The sequence below is a fragment of the Martes martes genome, assembly GCF_963455335.1.
Source record: "Martes martes genome assembly, chromosome: 9".
Classification (NCBI taxonomy): Eukaryota; Metazoa; Chordata; class Mammalia; order Carnivora; family Mustelidae; genus Martes; species Martes martes.
Genome location: NC_137896.1, coordinates 58,223,806 through 58,244,146, shown reverse-complemented (window position 1 = coordinate 58,244,146; position 20,341 = coordinate 58,223,806). Strand labels below are relative to the sequence as shown.

At 38.5% G+C, this 20,341-nt stretch overlaps 1 protein-coding gene across 32 annotated transcripts in view; it reads left to right on the top strand.

The window, feature by feature from the left end:
• The window catches only part of MAP4K4 (mitogen-activated protein kinase kinase kinase kinase 4), a 192,504-nt gene that overhangs the window by 97,900 nt on the left and 74,263 nt on the right, over window positions 1–20,341 (top strand). For all 32 annotated transcript variants that reach the window (XM_080814799.1, XM_080814791.1, XM_080814790.1 and 29 more), the window contains exons 4-5: window positions 16,235–16,360; window positions 17,597–17,707. In XM_080814799.1, coding sequence (XP_080670925.1) covers window positions 16,235–16,360; window positions 17,597–17,707 — 237 coding nt within the window. The remainder of the gene's footprint in view (window positions 1–16,234; window positions 16,361–17,596; window positions 17,708–20,341) is intronic.

The following is a 20,341-nucleotide window of genomic DNA, read 5'->3' as shown; positions in this document are numbered from 1 at the left end:
AGCAACTAGATCAAGAAACAGAACATTGCCAGCTTGCCTCTGGTGCCCCCCTTCAGTGAGTAATTCCTTCCCCCAAGAATAACCAGTATCCTGACTTCTAACACAAGAGATTATTTTTGCTTGTGTTTCTACTTGATATAAATGGAACCATACAGTACTGCTATATCTGCCTTCTTTCACTTAACATTATGTTTGTGAGATCATTCATGTTGCTGCATACAGAAATGGTTTATTTATTTTCATTTCTTTTAGTAATCTATTGTGTCTCACTAGCTTCCAAGTGAATACATCTCTCCAGTTGGGCATAGAGCTGGCCATGCAGCCTAGCACCATCTTGCGCATAGTATGTGGTGAATTGACTTGCTGCAGAAATAGAAGGAAATTTACCCAGTGTAAGAACTTCTCCTTTAATAGATAAGAGATGCTGAGTCCATGTTATAGGGACACCTTCACTTCTTTACTTCTCATGTTTGGGCATGATTAAATATTTAATTTCTTTAGTGATATAATATTATTTGCTTAACTGCAAGAGTCATGAGAAAGAGTGGGTAATCATGCTAACTTTTGATGACTGGAAATAAAATATTATTTTAGGAACTTCTTTGAGAACGCCTGTCTTCACTGGAGACAGAACTTTTTCCTCTACACAGGTCTTCAGCAAAGACTTTTTTTTAATACCATGCCTTGGGGATTTTTGTTTGGCTGAGTCTTAGCAGTGATGTCCTTTTTGTGAGGCTGATGGGCTTTTCTGCTGACCTTGCTGCACTTGGAGCATGTCCTCCCCACCTCCCTTAAGCTGGTGGAGGTTTGGGGTGAAATAAAGATAAAGAGATGAAACCAAACAGAATTCCAAGCAAGACTGTGTTCTTGCCCCACCCTGCCCTGCCCAGCTCCTTCCCTACATTGGTCTGTCATCAGATCTTAGGTGAGAAATCTCTCAGGGTCTACTCCTCATTTCTAAAGGACAAGAATGTTTAAAACAACTAAGTGTTTGCTGTGACATTCTCTCATAACTAAGAGTGTAGCAGTAATGGTAGTGACTGTTAGGATGTGGGAATGTGTCATTATGTGGTATTTCCTGGTGGTGAATCACCTTCCCATGAGCCCCCTTGGTGATCACTCTCACAAGTGAGTGAGTGAGAGGAGGTGTTCTTACAAGAGAAGAATGGACAGACACTTTCTTTGTCTCTCCTTCACTTTTAATGTGCCTGGGCTACATCCAGTCTCCTCTCACTTTTGTTCACTTACTGAGGATGCTGGATTCCTCCCCCTCCCAGACTAGAACTAAAGAGGATTCCCTGGTTATTTGTTCTTCCCTAAGTTGTTTAGAAAGAAGAAGAAAATGATTACACAGATGTTTTTGATCAAAAGGGGAAAGGAAGAAAAGGCTGTTATGATAGAAGAGATTAAAATCTGAAACTGCAGGGTGAAGCAGTAGCCTCTCTGGGTCTTTGTGAGAACCGTGGTGTGATTGGACCCGGTTACTCTGTGTGAGTTGCTACTTTGGAGTGATATTCCTCACACAGTTCAAGCAACATTTTCTCATCTCTTCCCTTCACCTTCTATAAACTAACAGGGTACTTCCTTATGATAGTTTGAGTAAGCAGAGTAATATTGCATCCTGCTCTGTTGGTGTAAGCGTTTTATAATGATACAGTGGTTTGTAGGGGTTGTGTGTGTAAGGTAACTGTCCTTATCCTTTAGTCAGTCCAGAGACAAAAGGGATAGGAGGGTGGTACATTTGTGATCAAAGATGCATCTTCAAAGTGAAGTTTATGTTATATTTATTTTAAGTTACGATTTTATAGTAAATTGTATGTGAATTATATACATTTGTGGTATATAAATTATAGCTCAATAAAACAGTAGAAATAAAAAGTTTAGCTGACTTCTGAAGTATTGGTTTTGTTTTTTAGTTTATGAAATGTAGATAATCTAGGGAGAAAATATAGAGAAATAAAAAGATGAAAAAGCATTTCATAATTCTTGTCACCTTGGCTTAATTACTGTTAACATGTTAGTGTATATTTTTCTAGTTTTATATACTAGATATATACATATGTGCCTATATATAAAAAATTATTTTTCAAAATGATAAAATAGCCCTTTCTCTAACATTAAAAGTAATGTACTATCTAGAAAATTGAAAGATGGAAAACCTTTTTTCCTTACACTGCCCTTGCCCTCGTCCCTCTGCCGCTGCCTCCCCCCACAAGATTATTATAGATGACTTTTTGGTGTGTTTCCAGTCTTTGGATTAAAGCTATTTCTTCTTGTTGCTAATCACTCAAGAACTCCCTGCTGAACATGTGTGTTTATTTATATAGCTGCATTTAGTTTAAAAATAAGTTTGTATTTATTCTAAGATGAGTTCTCCTAAACAGTTTAGATCAGTGCTTTACTCTTACGCAGTCTTAAACATAAACTTAAAGTCACTGCCTCACAATACATTTCTACCTTTAAGCTTGTTAATAGTGCGTAAATATTCTCCATATTCATGTAGTGGTTACTTCTTCCCTCCTTATACTTCACTGGGACAGTGTAGCCTTTAGATTGTAAAATACTGCAGAACAAGCTGGTTTAAGTAACTTCATAAAACTGTGCGGCTGGAAGCACTTTTTATTTTTAGTTGTTTTCCTCCTTGGCCTAAAGGTGGGGACTGATTGCCACTGTACAACATGGTTACTTAATCTCAATACATTTTCATTGATAGTTGCTCCATAAGTGACAATGTATTTGTTACTATTCTTATCATTTTAACTTACCTGAATATAAAGAAAATGGGAATTAGGGAAAGGAAGCAGTATATGACTTAGGAAAAGCCTGATAACTATTTGAAACTAAGGTAGTATTTTAAACTTCTTTGATAGATTCTGTGTATTTCTATTGATACTTGATCAAATCTTCCTTCAGTTGCTTAATTGAAGTAGTTAAATCTCAGTATTTGTTTACATAATATCTTCAGCATCTGTTGCTTCATTTGTATGGAGGGAAGATAGCCAGCTGCCAGCCCGTCTCTAAAGTGGACTGTGACCTCATGTCTGTGATCGATGGACACAGCTGTGGGGTTTCCATGTGTGCTTGGCAGTGCCAATGCCAAAAACATCTGGTCTAAGAATGTAATTCTCTTCTCCTGCAACTATATGAAAATTATTTGGTGCATAATGGAATAATACCAATTATCCTTATGCAGTATAGAAGTCACAGGTGACTCAAGAGGAGCCCAGGATGGCATTCTCTGTAGACTTGAAGATACCAGTGAATTCAAAGTATCATTGTTATATTGAGGGTGTACCTATAAACATCTGGTCCAGTGCCACTGGATCCATGCCATTTTTCTTCATTCTAGGTTTAAGAAATGGCTATTTAGTATAATAGGTAGCAAAAACAGCAATGAAGGTTTTGACCAAACAGAGTGAATTTAGTTTGATTCGTGTCTCACAAGGATTGCTGTGTTTGAGATGCATTTCTTCGCAGCTCCTGTACATCTTTAATGAAGGTATTGAGGCAAGATTACGTAGTACTGCTGTGGGGTTTTTCCTTTATATAGATAGTAAATGCATGCATATTAAATTACTTGTATTTATCATATATTATACATTTATACATACTATAGTTTATATACATAATTAATATGTAATTATGTAATGTAACCGGTTAACCTCAATAGCCCTTGCATTGGCACTTGTGGGGAAGTCTTATTCTCTGGATTGGCACTTGTTTTTATAATACCTGAAGAGTTTCAAATACCTTTTAAAAACCCAAAGCTCTTCAGAATTATATATCTTTAAGCTTTTTTTTTTTCCCCCTCTCCCAAGGAATTAAAAATATCATTTGTCTTCAGTTAAAATTAACCACCTAGGGGATCTGAGCTCTGTATAGCAAGCCCCAAATTAACCCCTTATTTACTTTGGACTCTTAAGTGAAGAGACATTTCTTTTTTTCCCCTATTGATTTTGAGGTTTCTCTTTTAAAGATTAGTCTTAGAGAACCTTAAATTTTAAAGTCAGTTAGCCCCCCAGTGTGTCTGTGTTTAGTTAGGCAAACAGATCAACCTAATTAATTCTGCAAACAGAGGCTATAGTACTCTTGTGTGTCAGTTTGTAGCTCCAGGCTTAGGTATTCAGTAGAAAGCCTAGCTATTGAATATACACCAGTGTGTAAACATCTTTGCACAGTGAGTGAGCACTTTTGATGAACTCAGATATGAAGTTGCCAATTTATACTAAGTCTGATACGAAGAGGGAGTTTTCTTGGATTTTTCTTATGGATTTGTTTTGTTTTATTGATAACTTAGTCTGTGCTCAGAGAGTTTAAAAGTAGTTTTGCTGGCCTGTGAGTATTGTTGCTTCATCCTGCATGCTACCTGGATTTCTTTTAAACTGGCTTCCCAGCATTCTTAGCTCTGTAAGATCTGCCCTACCTGCATCGAGGAGATCTTTTCTCCCCCTCCAGGACAGTTAGTTGCCCTTTCCTGACTCTGTCAGTAGCCTTCGATTTCGGCATCCTGTTCTGCTGTCTCTCTCTTTCCAGTGCCTGCACAGTGTCTGTTACAAAGTGGGCCCTCGACATGCTGATTGGATACGTTGGTACCATGGGCATACATAGGAATGTGGTTCTTGCTAAAAGGCTGTCAAGGGGAGTAACTTAGCAACTTCCTAGCCTACGTTTTTTGGGTCTTGGTAGATGGTAAATTTAGCAGTTTATATTGCTGGGTAGGGGTGAATGAGTTGGGCAGATTCCAACATGATAACTTCCTTCTTTGTTCATAGAGGAGTTTGGGTTGATGAATGGCCTTTCGGGATTTTCACTGGAGAAAGTTATTTGAACATGTAACTGATTTGCATTTTGATCTCTGTAAATCAGTGTTTCCTTTCAGAGGAGATGCCATTTGAGGTACTTTGGTACTTTATGTGTTCTGATGGTGATGATTTTACTTTTTTTGTGCAGAAATCTACACCCCCAACCCCACCCCTGGCCTCAGGGGTAGGCATGGGGTAATTAGTGGTCCTTTTTCTTGCCCTCTGTGAGAGTTCTAGTTTTAAACAGTTGCTCTGAATTGGGAGGCTCCACACAAACACTCACTGTGTGTTTTTACTTCCATGTCATTCAGAATACAGGGAGCCAGTGATCCCAAGAAAGGGAGGATTGCCATGTTCTTTAGAGAGTGGCACAGTTTGACCTTTGCCAGACGAAGAGTATCTGTAGTGTCCTCAGGCCTTCCTGTCAGGTCTGTCTTCCAGTGATTCCAGTCTGCAGTTTAATTTTGCGTTGTGTGTGTGGGTATGTGTATGAAAGGAGGAAAATGGATTAAGGAACATGATCTCAAGTTAATGAGCTATTTTTAGACCAGAATGAATTACTACAGTTTTGTGAGATTCATGTAGTAGACTGCTCTAAAGTTCTATATAAACTGATTAATAAGAAAAAATTTGCCAATCACTGATCTTTCTGGTGATATAAAAAAAGAAATCTGTACCTTTCCTTTCTTTGCTTTAAGTAATTGCTGTACAGCAGGCTTGCTGCTGGTTGGAGTGGTGGGGGAACTATATGAGGTAAAAGAAGCAAGGTTAAGATAGAATATGAACTTATGTCTTCAAAATTTGTGGAAACTTTATTTTGGTTGGCCTGTTTAAATTGGATTACTTTAATCCTATATTATGGCCTTCCACTGTAAAAGATTTATTTTATGAAAAACACCTTTTATTCCTATATGCAATAAAATTTACATTTTAAATAATCTATATACCTTTTAAGATCACATTTAAAGAAAGATTTTTTAATAAAATGCAAATAATACTCAACATCAGCAGTAATATGTATTGTGTTCAGAACATGTCTCAGAATGAAAAAACGTGAAGTTGAGGCAGAATGAAGTGGCCATGGTAGTTGTAACATTCCTCAAGGCTTGGGAGTATATTGATTAATACCTATCTCAGAACAAGTCACCTCATTTTTAGTTAAATCGTATATTGAAGCTAATTGGTATTCTGTTCCCTTCAGTCTTTGGAATCTGGATTTTGGTATCTTTTAATGTTTTTCCAAGAGGAGCACCTGCTGTTTATCACTGTGTCCTCGTGTGAACAGAGGTAACTGCATGTAGAGTTAATGATACCTGTTGCTAATCATTCTTAGTACTAGACCTAACGTAACTATAACAGTTAGAAAGAAAATAGGTTACAGTGTGTTGCCTGTTTTGCTTGCTGGCCCTTGGGTTAGTTCATGTGTGGCATCCTTGCCTAGGCCTTCTTAGTCCACCACAGCAGTGAGTCAGTAAGCCTGGCAGAGTGCATGCTGTTGATTGTCTGTTCATCTACTTACTGCCAGAGGCAAGTGATGCCACAGCTGGGCTTCCTCTTTTATAGGCTTTGTGTGAGTACTTACTATGTACTAGCCACCATGAGGGTCTTTTTTCATTCTCCCTCCTGGCTTGTGACTCACTGGCCAGGAATGGATTAGGGTTTCTCATTGTACACATAAGGATGCTGAGACTCAAGGATTTACTCTCTCACTCTCTCTCTCTTTTTTTTAAAGATCACGTATCTTACCACACACTCAGTGTTATAGGCACTGTCAGGGTATAGAGATGAACAAGATAGAGTCCCTGTCTTTGGAGCTTATGTTTTCATAGAGAAGATAGATTTTAAACTAATCATTGTGGGGGCAGTGAGTGCTATGAAAAGCAATAATCTGTCTCCAGAACATGTGATTTTTATGTAACTGAATGTTTTCATTGCCCTTCTGGATGCTTCTGGAGCTTGAGACTTAAAGTTGGCATGGGGCAGAGCTACAGTGAGACTTCTAGAGAGGAGGGGCTTTCTCCAGCTGGGAGGCTTGGGGACACATTTTGATGAATTTCTGTGACTATTATGAAGTACACTGGTATTTAGTTCAGAATAAAATTTCCCTTATGGGTTTTATTAAGTGATGTGGGGTCAGTTTGCATATCAAGTCCAGTGCAGATGGTGGCCCTGGAATCAGATCCTCTCCTGGCTGGTCAAGTATAGTCCTTTTTCTATTGGGATTTCGAAGCTTCTGATTCCATATTCTCATGTTCTCTTTTCAAATGATTTGGTATGTTTCTAAGAAGTAGAGAAAGGTGGGAGAGAGACACATTTTGCATGATTTTCCTAGTTGGAATTGAAAAATAAGGAGGTGAATTTTAATTATTAAAGTCATTATTTCCAGTGCCATTCTGTAACTTTCCTCTGCACCACAGTAGTGGAGAAATGATCACACAGATTTAAGTTTTGAGAAGTGTTGCAGTGGTCTCCACGTTTGTGCTAAGTTCCGTCTTCCCCAGAATGTGAGTGGATGCAGTGTGTTATTGCCAAATGAATGGTCTTAACCTGAATTCTGTCACATAAAAGCTCTTAAATGGGGAAATGTCTGTCAACAGTTAGAATATCTTGATTCTATTTTCTGTTTTGCCTGGAGATATTTGAAACTTAATCATGGTCTTCTTGAATCACTTCTATGGTAAGCATCTTTGAATACTCAAGAGCTAAGGGAATAGTTCTACAGGGATCTTCCAGAGACTTCTACAAGCATGTGAAATGTGTGTCAGAAGTCATTCAGTTATATTTGAATGTAAATTGCCATTTCAGAACAAGGAGGGGGGGAATCCCTTTCCAGATATGTATATTATCCACAATGAAGAGAATTATTTGAAAATAACAAAATGACAGTATACGCCTTTAAACTGAAGCTTATTTGCTTCTTGTGGTAATTGGCACAGTTGGTCTCCAGAGCTTACTGGTGCTCTCTGTGCAGCTAGCTCTCTCTCCTCTCTGGTTTTTGTCCTGCCAACTCCAGCTGTCTAGTCTTCCCAGCCTCTCAACTCAGAATTGCCTGGGCTTCTATTCCTCTGTAAGAGTCCCTCTGTAAGAGTCCCTGAAATCTCTCTTAAGGCAGTAAACTGGAGCAATTATAAAGCTTCTCTGATGTTTCCCATCTCTCAGGGGTCAACTGTCCTCCAATCCTTGACATCCAGTGTCTTAAAACTTTTTCGTATGTTTTGTCTATTGCAGTTGTCTAGTGGGAAAGTAAATCTAGTCCTCGATAATGAATGTTGGCCAGGAGCAGAAGTGCCCATTATTCCTTTTATTTTACTTTATTTTTATTTTTTCAAGATTTTATTTATGAGAGAGAAAGAGAGAGAGAGAGCATGAGAGGGGGGAGGGTCAGAGGGAGAAGCAGGCTCCCCACTCGCTCCCTGATGCGGAACTCGATCCTCGGACTCTAGTGTCATGACCGGAGCTGAAGGCAGTTGCTTAACCAACTGAGCCACCCAGGCACCCCCATCAATCCTTTTAACTGAAGACATTTTTTAGAGACCAGCCTTTTTCTGATTTACCATGTCAGATATGAAGCAGGAGCCTTTGTGCTTGTGCACACAGATGGATCCAGTAGGAAATGCCCAAACAGGTACCATTTAGCATACCCATACCCTCCTCAGAGCTGTGCCCCTTATTGCCATTCATTACTTGGGCCTGATTTTTAGGGTATTAAGGAAGACTGTATTCAGTGAGCACGGTATTCTTTTCTGGCTTGAACTATGGGAAGCTTCATGAAGTTTGCCACTGACTTAGGGAAGAGTATGAATGGACTGAGGCAAGATTCTCTTTAACTGATCCTCTGGCAGGTCAGAAAGGCAAAGATAGCATGACGGTTGCTCCTGGACTCCATTTAGCTTCTCCTTTGCTCTAGGGAAAACGTAAGCTTGGAAGTTTTTGATCTCAAGAAATTACAGGTCTGGATTGGTACCATCGTAGAAAATGATAAGAAATGACTGTGAAGGCCAGAGTTCTGTGCTGCAGCAGACCTAGTAGAAGGCACGTTAATCAGCAGCGTTCTGGTACTTTTCAGGCTCCCAACAGTTTTTCCTCATAACCGACAACAGGTGGAAGGGAGACTGGCAGTGACTCTAGAACAGCATGGATGGGGTCAGGACCCTTATTCCAGCGAGACAGAGGGAGCCAAACCATGTGAATTGCCAGAAACAAACTCATTTTGAATTCCTATGGAGCTGTCTCCTCTAACCTAAACTCTTCTCTTAACTTTTCTTTTTCTAATTAGGAAAATAGTATCTGTCAATTATAGAAAAATAAGTTAGGGGCACCTGGGTGGCTCAGTCATTAAGTGTCTACCTTCAGCTTAGGTCATGATCCTAGAGTCCTGGGATTGAGCCCCACATCGGGCTCCGTGCTTAGCGGGAAGCCTACTTCTCCCTCTACCACTCCCTCTGCTTGTGTTCTCTCTCTCTCACTGTCCCTCTCTGTCAAATAAATAAATAAAAATCTTTAAAAAATAAATCAAAGAAGAAAATATCTATAATCCAGAGATAATCTTTGATAACATTTCTTTTTTCTTTGTGTCTGCTCCTTAAAATATGAATGTAAATATCTAAATATACTTAATTGTGTTGTAAGTGGCAAAATGTTGATGTCAAGGATATATTTGTCTTCTGAGCATTTGGGATTACTGATCTCTTTTTGGTCTCATAATAAAATTGCAAGTTTAATTATATAGAGAAAGAAGAAGTCTTTCCTTCTGTCCTTCTAGGTTCTTGACCAATGTCCCTGTTACAAAAGATAGATTAACAAGAGAAAAACAGAAGTGTATTGGTATGTATCACGTTATATATTAGTGGGAGCTGTTGCAAGAAAAGGAAAGACTCAGAGAAATGGCAAAACCCAAATGCCTTCATACTAGGTTGAATAGAGAGAGGCAGTAGTGGAAAAGTAACTAAAATACATGGGGAAGCTAAAGGAAGATAAGAGATATATTAACAAGGTTTGCTTGTATCAGAATTCTCTTGGCCTCAACTCTCTGTATCTGGTGATGAGAATTTTTTTTTCAGTTGGTATAGGAAGGACTTCTTTCACATGGGAGTTTTCTCTCTTTCAGGAAGAAAAGGGAAGGTTAGCATGTCCTTCTTATACCTGCTCTTTCTCAAGTGCCCTTAGCTCAGAATAACCCTTATGTCAAAGCAGCATATTTTGGGGTGACATATTCTGGTTTCCTTCAATTATAGTCAGGTGTTTGGGTGGGGGATTTTAGTTTGGCCCCACTGAGCCTTATCTGGCAGACCGGCTTTCCATTTCAGTCAAAGTCTAGGATTCAGGTCCTGCTTTAGGTTGCTATATTTTAGGGCCCTCAAGAGCAGGTACTCCTGTTGTGTGTGTAGCTAATTCCCTCATGGAGGGAGAAAATGGATGGATTCTGAAATTAAGTACAGACATGAACTGTTTCAAGTTAACATTACCGAAGGCATTTGTACCTATGGTATTATGTTTTATAGATTGGAGCTTGATGCCAATTGTTAGGGCTTCCTGGTTTTGATGACTGCAAACTTTGGAAAATTGTAATAGTTTCATTTAGATCCTAGAGGAATAGTGATCTGTCTTATTTGACTTTCTTGTTTGAGTAAGAGCATCATGTTTATTTGCCATGTTGAGCTTCTAGGTAGGGGGCTATCGCAGAGATATATTTTGGCCTCCTTGTAGTTCTTGCTGTCAGTCATGGAAGCATCAGTCTCCCAAGGCTGTTCATGAGTGAGTGATGGGGAAGAAAATGGAGTGAGGTGTATTCACCATCCTGCATCATCTTGTCACAGCCTCAGGTTGTCCCCCATCACTCACCCACCATGTCCATCCAGGGAAATGGTACTTTTGTTTCATTCTCTTCCTTGCCATGCACTTTCTAGGTACCAGCTGAGTGATAGTATCTCATCGAAATACAGCTAGTAATGTAGCCTGGCAGACTTTGTAGAAGACAGAAGAGCTAGAGGGCTCTGTGAGTACTTTGCTGTGTCTAGTAAAAGTTCTTTGTGGTGTCTGTAGACACAAAAGAGCAGATTAAGGGCCTTGCGGCCATTGCGCTTAGACCTTGGAGTCCCAGAAGTCATCCACTGATTAAGTAACAAAACTAGAGAGCATGTCTTTTTGTCTGAAATGGGTCCAAAACAGTGTGTGTGTGTGTCTTCCTCCCTCCCTCCCTCCCTTCCTTCCTTTCTTTTTCTTTCTTTCCAGATTTTATTTGTCAGAGAGAGAGAGGAAGCGCGAGCAGGAGCAGGGGGAGTGGTAGGCAGAGCAGGCAGAGGGAGAAGCAGGCTCCCTGCTGAGCAAGGAGCCTGAAGCCTTGACTCCATCCCAGGACCCTGGGATTATGACCTGAACGGAAGGCAGTTGCTTACCCGAATGAGGCACCCAGGTGTCCCAAAACAGTGTTTCTTCTTGAGTAAGATGTCTCAAGTGTCCATTTTGGTTACATTAATTTTGTAATTTTTCTGTTGGATTTTTATTCTGGGACTGACTGATCTTGGGAGAAGTGGGCTGATTAATTTTAAAGAAAGTGCCATTCCTTTCTTTGACCTCCAGAACCAGATCCTGTAACCTTATTTTGTTGCAGAATTTTTGTCTACATCGGTCTGTTCACTTTTGTTTGGTTGAATTGTCAGTGAATTTAAGTTGTATAACTCTTTTTGTGTCTGAGTAAAAATAATAATAATTTTGATTAATTCAGCTGGTGTGGTACTGAATAATAATCTCAGGTGTAATTGGGATTTGCCTGTGAAAGGTAATCTGTTCTCATTTTTCTCCTAGTTCATAGTCACAGAGTGGAGGGTTTGGTAAGAGTTTACTAAAACAAAAAGTAGATTAAACTGATCTTTTAAAATTGGTATTTTCATTCTAAGTGTATATTCATTTTTATATTTTGATGGTGAAATCTGACAGATATTTGTATATCTCATTTTATCAGCCCTCTCTCTACTGGCAAAGATAGAGTGAATAATGAATCACGTTTTCTTTTTTGTTCCAACTATTAATGGGTAGATCTAATTCTGTAAAGAATTATGCTGGGAAAAGAGATGATTATTCAGAATATTTCCCAATCCCCTGGGTTCCTCCTAATTAACTTTTCTGATGTCTGCCTGTCTCTCCTCATATCATTACTGCCATCAGTGGAAGGAAAGAGAATTTGGGTAACAGTTTAAAAAACATTTTAAGGAGTCAATTTAAAAAAAAATATAGTCATAATATGTACTCCTTTGTGTTCAAATGGTGGACTGGGCAGGGTTTGCCCTATGACTTACTTACAAATTCATAGCTGCTTTTGAAAATTACCACTATTCAGATGCTTCCCCCTCCTCCATCCTCTAAGCGGCCTAGGAAGGCAACAGAAAACTCCTTCCCTAGTCCTCTTCCAGTCGAAAACAAAGACCTTTTCTATGAGAGTTGGCTCCCCTGGTTGGAATCCAAAATGCTAATTGGCATCAGCTGCATTAAATCGCCGAGTGGAGCCTAGCAGCTGCCTCATCATTGGAGAAAACCAGGAGGGAGCCTTCCCTTTTTCACCAAAAGGTTCCCTCTCCTTTCTCTAGTTACCTTTAGTTTAGTTTAGTTTTGTTTGAATCTGTATATGATGGTGCCCTTCTAAAGGAGAATGAAGGGCAAGGTCATTTGGACTTGGCCTAGAGAGATGGGATATATAAACTTAGGTCATGTTGTTTTGTCCACTTTCTTTCATATATGGGATTGTTGTTAAATTTCAGTTCTAGCCTGCCCTGACTCTGTTTTCTACTGTATTTTCTCGGGCTGAATGGGGTGTATGGTGGTGGTGGTGGTGGGTACATATTTATGTTTGAATGAGACCACCAAACTTGTCTTTAACTAATGACCAAAAGGAAATTGGAATTCAGAGATTGGTTCATTATCACTCCAGAGATAACATGCATTATATACATTAGTCATAATTAGGATTCCAGTTGTAGTTGGCTCAGAGCCAGTGACAGATTCTGCATTCATTTCTGATGCTTTTCCTCCAAGGCAGGCACTCTTAATTAGAATATGAAAATTAGTGGTGCTATATATCCTTTTATTTTATAAAATGTGTAATAGTCATTTTTAAATCATAGAAGCAAGAGGAGGAGTGTTCAAAGTATGTATAAATAGTTCCTAAAACACTAATTTGAGAGGACAGTATGTTTCTTTTGATATTTTTGGTAGTTCAGTTTCATATGCTTCCAGGATTTGACTACTTAAATCTCAGAAGTACTCTGGCAGGTGGCGTTATTCTGATTACTATATTTCCGGATCATACTTGGATGTTTCAGTCGTATTAAAAAAAGAGTTGCCAAACTTGATTGTATTTAAGTTGTTCTTATATAGTATTGTTTCTAATATGTAGCCCAGTTTCAAAAATGTTACAGTGTATGTCTTATGGTTGATGGTGAATCAGAGTTTCATTACATAAAGTACTTAAGTGTCTCTATCTAGTGGCATCTTGGACTTAAGGAAATAGATTGTGCTGTGATAATCTGCCAAAAGTATCTAGCATTGTGCATATTAAGTTTCTTTCACACCAGTGGATAACACTGAATGTAAGCCTGTGTCAATTTTTAAATGTATGAAATGCTCAAGAATTTCAACTCCGTGGGCTCTGAAAATATTAAGTGCCTCTGGAAGCTCTTAATTCTTACAAAGAATGGTGAACAAATCAGATCCTAGAAGACATAGGTTTGTGTTGCTAAAGGAAGAAAATACCAAAACTAAACAAAATGTGTTGTGATCCTTAATTATTGCTCAGGAAGCTTCTCATGGGAGAATTGTAATTAACATTTGTTTTCTGTCAAGAAGTGGAATGTACCGGCAGAGCATCATGGAATTATGACCCTTGGAATGATTTAGCAATATGAGGAGTGGAGGGAAGTAGTTAGGGATGAATCAGTAAAGTAGAATAGTGTAACCCAATAAGATGCACATACTTCATGGCATGATTGGCTGCAAATACAAAATTAAAATCAATATTTTTATTTTCCCCCGTTTTAGTTCAACATTGTTCTTTTTGCTTGCTTTTCTGTAGTCTTTATACCCCAGATATTTGTACGTTGACTGATTTTGGATAAAAGGAAAAAAAAAATCAAACCTCTACTTGACTTTCTAGTTACCTAGTCGTGGTCCAGTGGAAGGAAAGTGAGGTGTTTAATTTTTCAGGGCCCAACATATTTAACTGTAGGCCTTATGCCAGGAGTGATACCGCATGCCTTTCTACCAGAGCCTGCTTATGGCCATAGTCAGGTGCTAATTTTTGATAGGAATCTGTTGATCTTGACAAGTCCTGTTAGAGTTGTCCTGGGCTGCTCCCAGATATTGCTGGGAGTGAATGGTTAGTTGTGGTGACTCAGGAGGGAACAGGCTCCATGTGCTGTGTGCCAGCAAGTTGTGGTCATTATACACTGCGCCTGATAGGAACGTATGGGAAGAGCACAAGATAAAGCTTTTGGTGAATTGGGCTTTCTAGTCACGTTTGGGGCGTGCTTCCTTGTGCCTTACGTTAAGAAAAGATTGTCACTCTTTTATGATTTAGTATAAAATTCCTTTGAAGAAAGATCCCAAATAGAAGTGTGTTTTCTGTAATACTAGTCAGGCTAAACACTACTTTTGTTTAGGATTAAGATAGTTATCCTAGTTATTCAGTATCTCAGTTTTCATTGCTACTTTAAACCTGGCCATGTTTAAATCAGATTGAAATGATACCCATGTGGTGTCTTTTCATATATACAGGGTTTGAATGATAATTTGTACATACAAACTATTATATAGACTGTATTTGGCTGTGTTACTTTGCTTCATATTTGCAGCCACCATCTGCCAAAGTTACGTGACAACCTATTAATATGCTGTAATATTCTGATACTTATGTCTGGGGACCAAGCTGGAGGCCACCACTTTAAGAATCCCTGTTCTAAGATGATTCCATGTTTTATTACATGTGGTTTCTAAAGTGTAGTGTACAGCTGAAAGTTCTATTTTAAGAAGACCTTTTCTTTTTTCATTTGGTCTCATCACTAATATCTAATTAATGCTGTTGTAGCTTTTATCTCAGCAGTATTTTCAAACCAAACTTACTTAGGTCTGTGAGTCCTTATGAATGGTTTTTGGAGGTGCCAGGCTGCAAGACTAGGTTTCTTCAGCCTGTGTGAGTCCACATGGATGCACTAGCTTTCACATGCATAGTCTTTCTCTTTTTCTTTTATACTTCCACGTACAGGTCCCTTGACTGCTTAGAAACCCCAAGTCTTCCTGGAGAAGGAAGAACGTCAGTTATAAGTGGAATGAGGGTGCCAGTGTGGAAAAGTGGGGACGTTGTAGGGAACCAGTCATTATTTTCTTTTGAAAAGTTATGTAGTAAAGGGAATTCTGGAGATCTGATTATCATCTTTGTCTTTAAGATCTTTATCTTTCCTCAAATGTGGCTTTTCTAGCCAGAGCTGGTTTTCTCTTTTCTTCTACCTTCTCTCCTCTTCATCACTTTAATTCTGTTTTCCCCTGGTTCTCATGCTATCCATAAATCTTACTTATGAACTCTGCAGGTCGTGTGGCAGAGCCCTTGCTGTGTCATGTGTCTGCAGCAACCATGCTGTTGCAGGTTCTGCCCCAGGGGTATATGAGAGAGAAAGGCTGAGACTGGCAGCCCTCCCCATTCACAAGGGCAACTTATTTTTATTTTCCAGACCTGTGTCACCATCTGTTCTTTCATCACCCTTCTGATCTTCTCACACAAACTCTGTATTTCTTCTTCTGCTCATCTTAACTTTAATAAAGCAGGAGGCTGGGGGATGAGCCAAGTCTAAAACAACCTGCTATCACTGAGTGATGTTGTATTACTGTGGGTCGCTGGACTCTCCTGAATCTCTTTTTGGGGTGGAGGGTCTCATTAAGCATGCCATCCATCCTGGGCCTGCGGGGCTGGTCTGTATGCAGTAATCTGACGTGGCCATGCCAGAAGGTAACGTTCTTGTGCAGGGTTGTCACAGGTGAACCTTCTGTGCCATAGCTGTGCCAGATGATTTTTATCCACAAATATTTTTTAGAAGAGAAACAGCCTTTCCTTTTAATTAGTTAAAATAGTATCAGTCAGTTCTCTTTTTCCTCCCATTTTTCCAGACGAGCAAATTGAGTTTCAGGTGTCATATTGTGGAAAGCTGCTACATCTGCTTCTTATATACGTCTATAACTTTCGTACTTCTGTATTTCTTGCATAACTTGTAAAGGCATTTCAAAGAATGAGTCCTGTTAAAGTCCCCAGTTCTTGTTATCAGGATAAAGTGAATGTATCTTCCTCCTTTGCTGGAGGGATTGGGAACTTGTATTATTGCCCATGGGTGGGGAAGTTAAAATCATGCTTGACATTCAAAAGCCACACATTTTATTTTTTATTTTTTCTTAAGGATGAAGAGGAAGAAATCAAACTGGAGATAAATATGTTGAAGAAATATTCTCATCATAGAAATATTGCAACCTATTACGGTGCTTTCATTAAAAAGAGCCCTCCAGGACATGATGACCAACTCTGGGTAGGCAAATGTTTCCCAAGCATTTTGTGGGGTTTTCTCTTTGGTGGTACTCAAAAGACATTAAGGACGACCTTCCAGGGGAGGAGGGGGTGGAGAGAAGAGCAAAGACAAAGGGCATAGTGCCTGTTATCTTCCTTAGCCTTCTTGGTTAAAGGTATACTGTATGTTTATTTTTATGTTGATTTCATATTGCATGGATAAGAGTTAACTTTGTTTCAGGAATAAAATGGCATGTTTTAAAAGGAATATAACCAAATAGCAAGGAAATTAGGAGCTTGAAAAATCAATACAATAAGAACTTTATTTATGGAAATTAATATGGAAGCACAAATAAATGCATCTTCTTTACCACCTGGAAGTAAGGGACAAACATTATCAGTATTAATAATATTAGTGATAACAGTTAATTGAAAACAGTAAATTCCAGGGAAATTTCTAGAATTAATATACATTCAATCTTATCTCTTACTCAGCCACATCTATACTGAAGATGATGACACTGAGATGCTTTTAGAGCTATGGTTATCACATTAGTTATACCAAGGGTACTGGACTTATAAAGCAGGAAGATAAATACTTTTTCTAATTTTTTAAAGCCATTATAGGAAATTTGCAATATTTGCCTTAATTTTAACCTTTATCTTCATTGCCCAAATCCAATCAAAGTTAAAATTTTAGAATAGCTCAATTCAGTTAATTTTCTGGATATTTAAAAAACCTACTTGTGTTGATTTTATATAAACATTTAGGTATTGTAAATAAAGTATTTTTAAAATTATGCACTGCTTAAGATCACATTTCTCTTAATATAAAATAGTTTGAGAATCGTGTATGAAAGAGGATATCTGTGACGCTAGCAAATGGGAAAGATGTTAGAGTATCTCTGTCAGATTTCTCATAATTGGGAACTAATTAAGGACAAAATGGTCTTCCCATGCCCATGTCCTTGGGAGAAAGGAGGAATATTTCACAATCTCTGCACTGGGAGATGTGCTGTAAAATGTCAGAAACTCTTAAATCTCCTGGACCAAACATACACAGTGAATAAATTGGATGGTGAAATGGGCTCTCAGTAATTTGGATGCTTCCAAACTGATCATGTACCCAGATCTTTAGGAAAGACACAAAGAGTTAGACTTTGTGTTTCTGGTGAATGTCCGGTGTGTACAGATTGTGGTGATGCTCTCACTGATTGCTGGGGTGTGCTAGTCACCATGTGTTTTTTCTGCCCTGTAGCTTGTTATGGAGTTCTGTGGGGCTGGGTCCATTACAGACCTTGTGAAGAACACCAAAGGGAACACACTCAAGGAAGACTGGATAGCTTACATCTCCAGAGAAATCCTAAGGGTAAGAAGAAGGGTGTGTCTGTGGTGACCCGTGCACGGTGTTGTGTTTCCATTTTCATTTTCCTAGCCCGAAATATTTCTTTGCATTAGTTATAACTGTGTAGATTGTTCTTTTTGTGACAGCCAAGGGCTCTGTGTAATTTGCCAGCTTTGATTATTGAAGCTACATCATGTTTTGGTTGTGACAAGTATCTAAAGAAAGTAACTTAAACAAAAATAGTTTTTCTGCATTTCCCTATTTACCCTCCAGGTGTTAAAAAGAAAATCAAGTGAAGAGAAATAGTCTCTAACTATTGTTTTTATAGGAATCCTTTGTCTAAGCTTATGAATCAATACTAATGATGTCAAATGCTGGCTTTCAAAATCATCATGTGGACTTTGGCATTAACTGTTAGATTCTGTTGCAGTATTTACAAGGAAAAGTTCTACTATTTAATGTTGTTTATAGCCAGTTGGAAAACTGGTTTATGATGTTAAGGTTTCTGAACTACTGTTTTAGCAGATTCTAAATGATTGCTTTCAGTAATAGAGATAACGCAGACACTATAGGCAAAGGGTCTGTATATTTTGCATTTGAAAAGTGCATGTGAGTTACCATTGGGCCTCTTTTCCTTTGGCCAGCTGTCCCAGTTTTTCTGTCTACTTTCCCCCTTAATTACACATTCAAATTACTTGGTTGGATTTCATTTACCCACCACATTTAAAAAATAAATACTGTGGAATTAAACTGGAATCTAATTCTTATGTTTCTCTCACTAATAAAAAAAACTGGTTATCTTTTTTTTACTTATAGGCAAATTTACCCTACTTTTATATTTAAATTTCATAGAGGACCGCAAGTTTAAAAAAAGAATTCAGAGAGTTGTGTTTTAATTCTTTTTATTTAGATATTTTATGAAGCTCTTGATAAAACAAGCAATTCCCTTAAGAAAATCAGTTGTAGGGGATGCGGTGGGAGAACCCTCTTTTTGTAATCACTCTCTGATTTCATTATTAAAACATGCGGGACTTATCTTTTATGGTTATTATTAGCAGGCAGAGTCTAAAAGTGGAAAACTAAGTATCCTGCCCCGCATTACTGTGAAGGAGTTCAGCAAGTGGGCAGTTGTACTTATTATGTTAACAGCTAAAACTCTTGGCATGGTCGGCAGGAGAGAACAGCGGTTAGAGTGAGTCATACGTGAGTTTGAGTCCTGCCTTTGCTACTTACCTATTGTGTACCCCTGGCAAAGTTATTCCCCTTTCAGGATTTACTTTCTTCTGTAAAATTTAGATACCAGTCCTGTGAAGGTAATAACATTTTAATGAGAATTAAATGAATTGGTATATATGAATCATTTAATGTAACATGTGGGTATATAACTGATTGTCAGTAAATATTAGTTGTTGTCATTATTTTCTGTTATAAACATATACTTACACATACCTTTTCTATATATAATTCCAGCGTGGGATTTCTTTTTCTTTCTTTCTTTCTTTTTTTTTTTTTTTTGAAGATTTTATTTAACTGACAGAGAGAGAGACAATGGGAGAGAGAGAAGCAGGCTTCCCACTGAGCAGAGAGCCTGATGCAGGGCTCAATCCCAGGACCCTGGGATCATGACCTGAGCCAAAGGCAGACACTTAACTGACTGAGCCACCCAGGTGCCCGTAGTGTGGGATTTCTTAAGCAAAGAACTAGATTTTAGTATAAATGTCCTAGGCATCAAATGTATTTCAGCCATCAAAGATAATTTACATGTTTTTGTATATACAGGCAAGCATTGTTTACCTATCTTGTAATAGACATATTTAGTTATTTTACTTTCATTGATCTCAGGCATCATTTCAAAGATGCCCAGGTTGTTTGAAGCCCCTGACCGGCCTGAATATAAGAGCTTAATGGACATCATTTTGAGGTATAGCAAATGTTTTTCACCTTGGTAGCACCCGAAACAAGTGTTTCCTTCATTTACATTTCATCTAGAATGGGATTTTTTCCTACTACAAAAGTCTAAGTGAACTAAAATCAAACAAGGCTCTGGAAGAGTCGGTGTGTCACATGCTAGTGTGTGTTTTTCACCGGAATTGCTGAGAGTCTACTTTGGTAAAGAGAAAGCAGTATGGTAAGAAGGAGGTGAGCTGTTGTGGGAACAGACAGAGCCAGACCAAGTGGATAACCTGGGTTTTCAAAGAGATTGGTGGGTTAGCTCTTTTCTGCAGTGGCAAAACTTGTTCTCATTCTTTTGTAGGTGTTAGATTCACATGCTATTATTATGTTAAGATACTCAGAAGGTTGAGAGTCACAAACTTGTAGGTCTCAGACATAAGTAGGAGAGCTCTCTTGGGCTCGCCCCCTGAAGCCCTTGAGACCAAAGGTTTACCAACAAGCCAGAGTGTCCATCCCAGCCTACTTCCACATTTATAGTCTACACAGCCACTGATGTGTTAGTGGAAACCGATATTCATAGTGAGTATGGGTACTTACAGTGTTTCATAACCAATACTGAAGGACAGCCTTTAACTATTCCTTTACTCCATGTCCTTGAATGAGATAGAGTTACAGGAAAAATGTTTTCTAGCTTTTAAACATTGATGCATTCGCTTTAGAATGGTATTTAGTGTGTATTTTTATCTGGACTATCTCTGCTAAGGA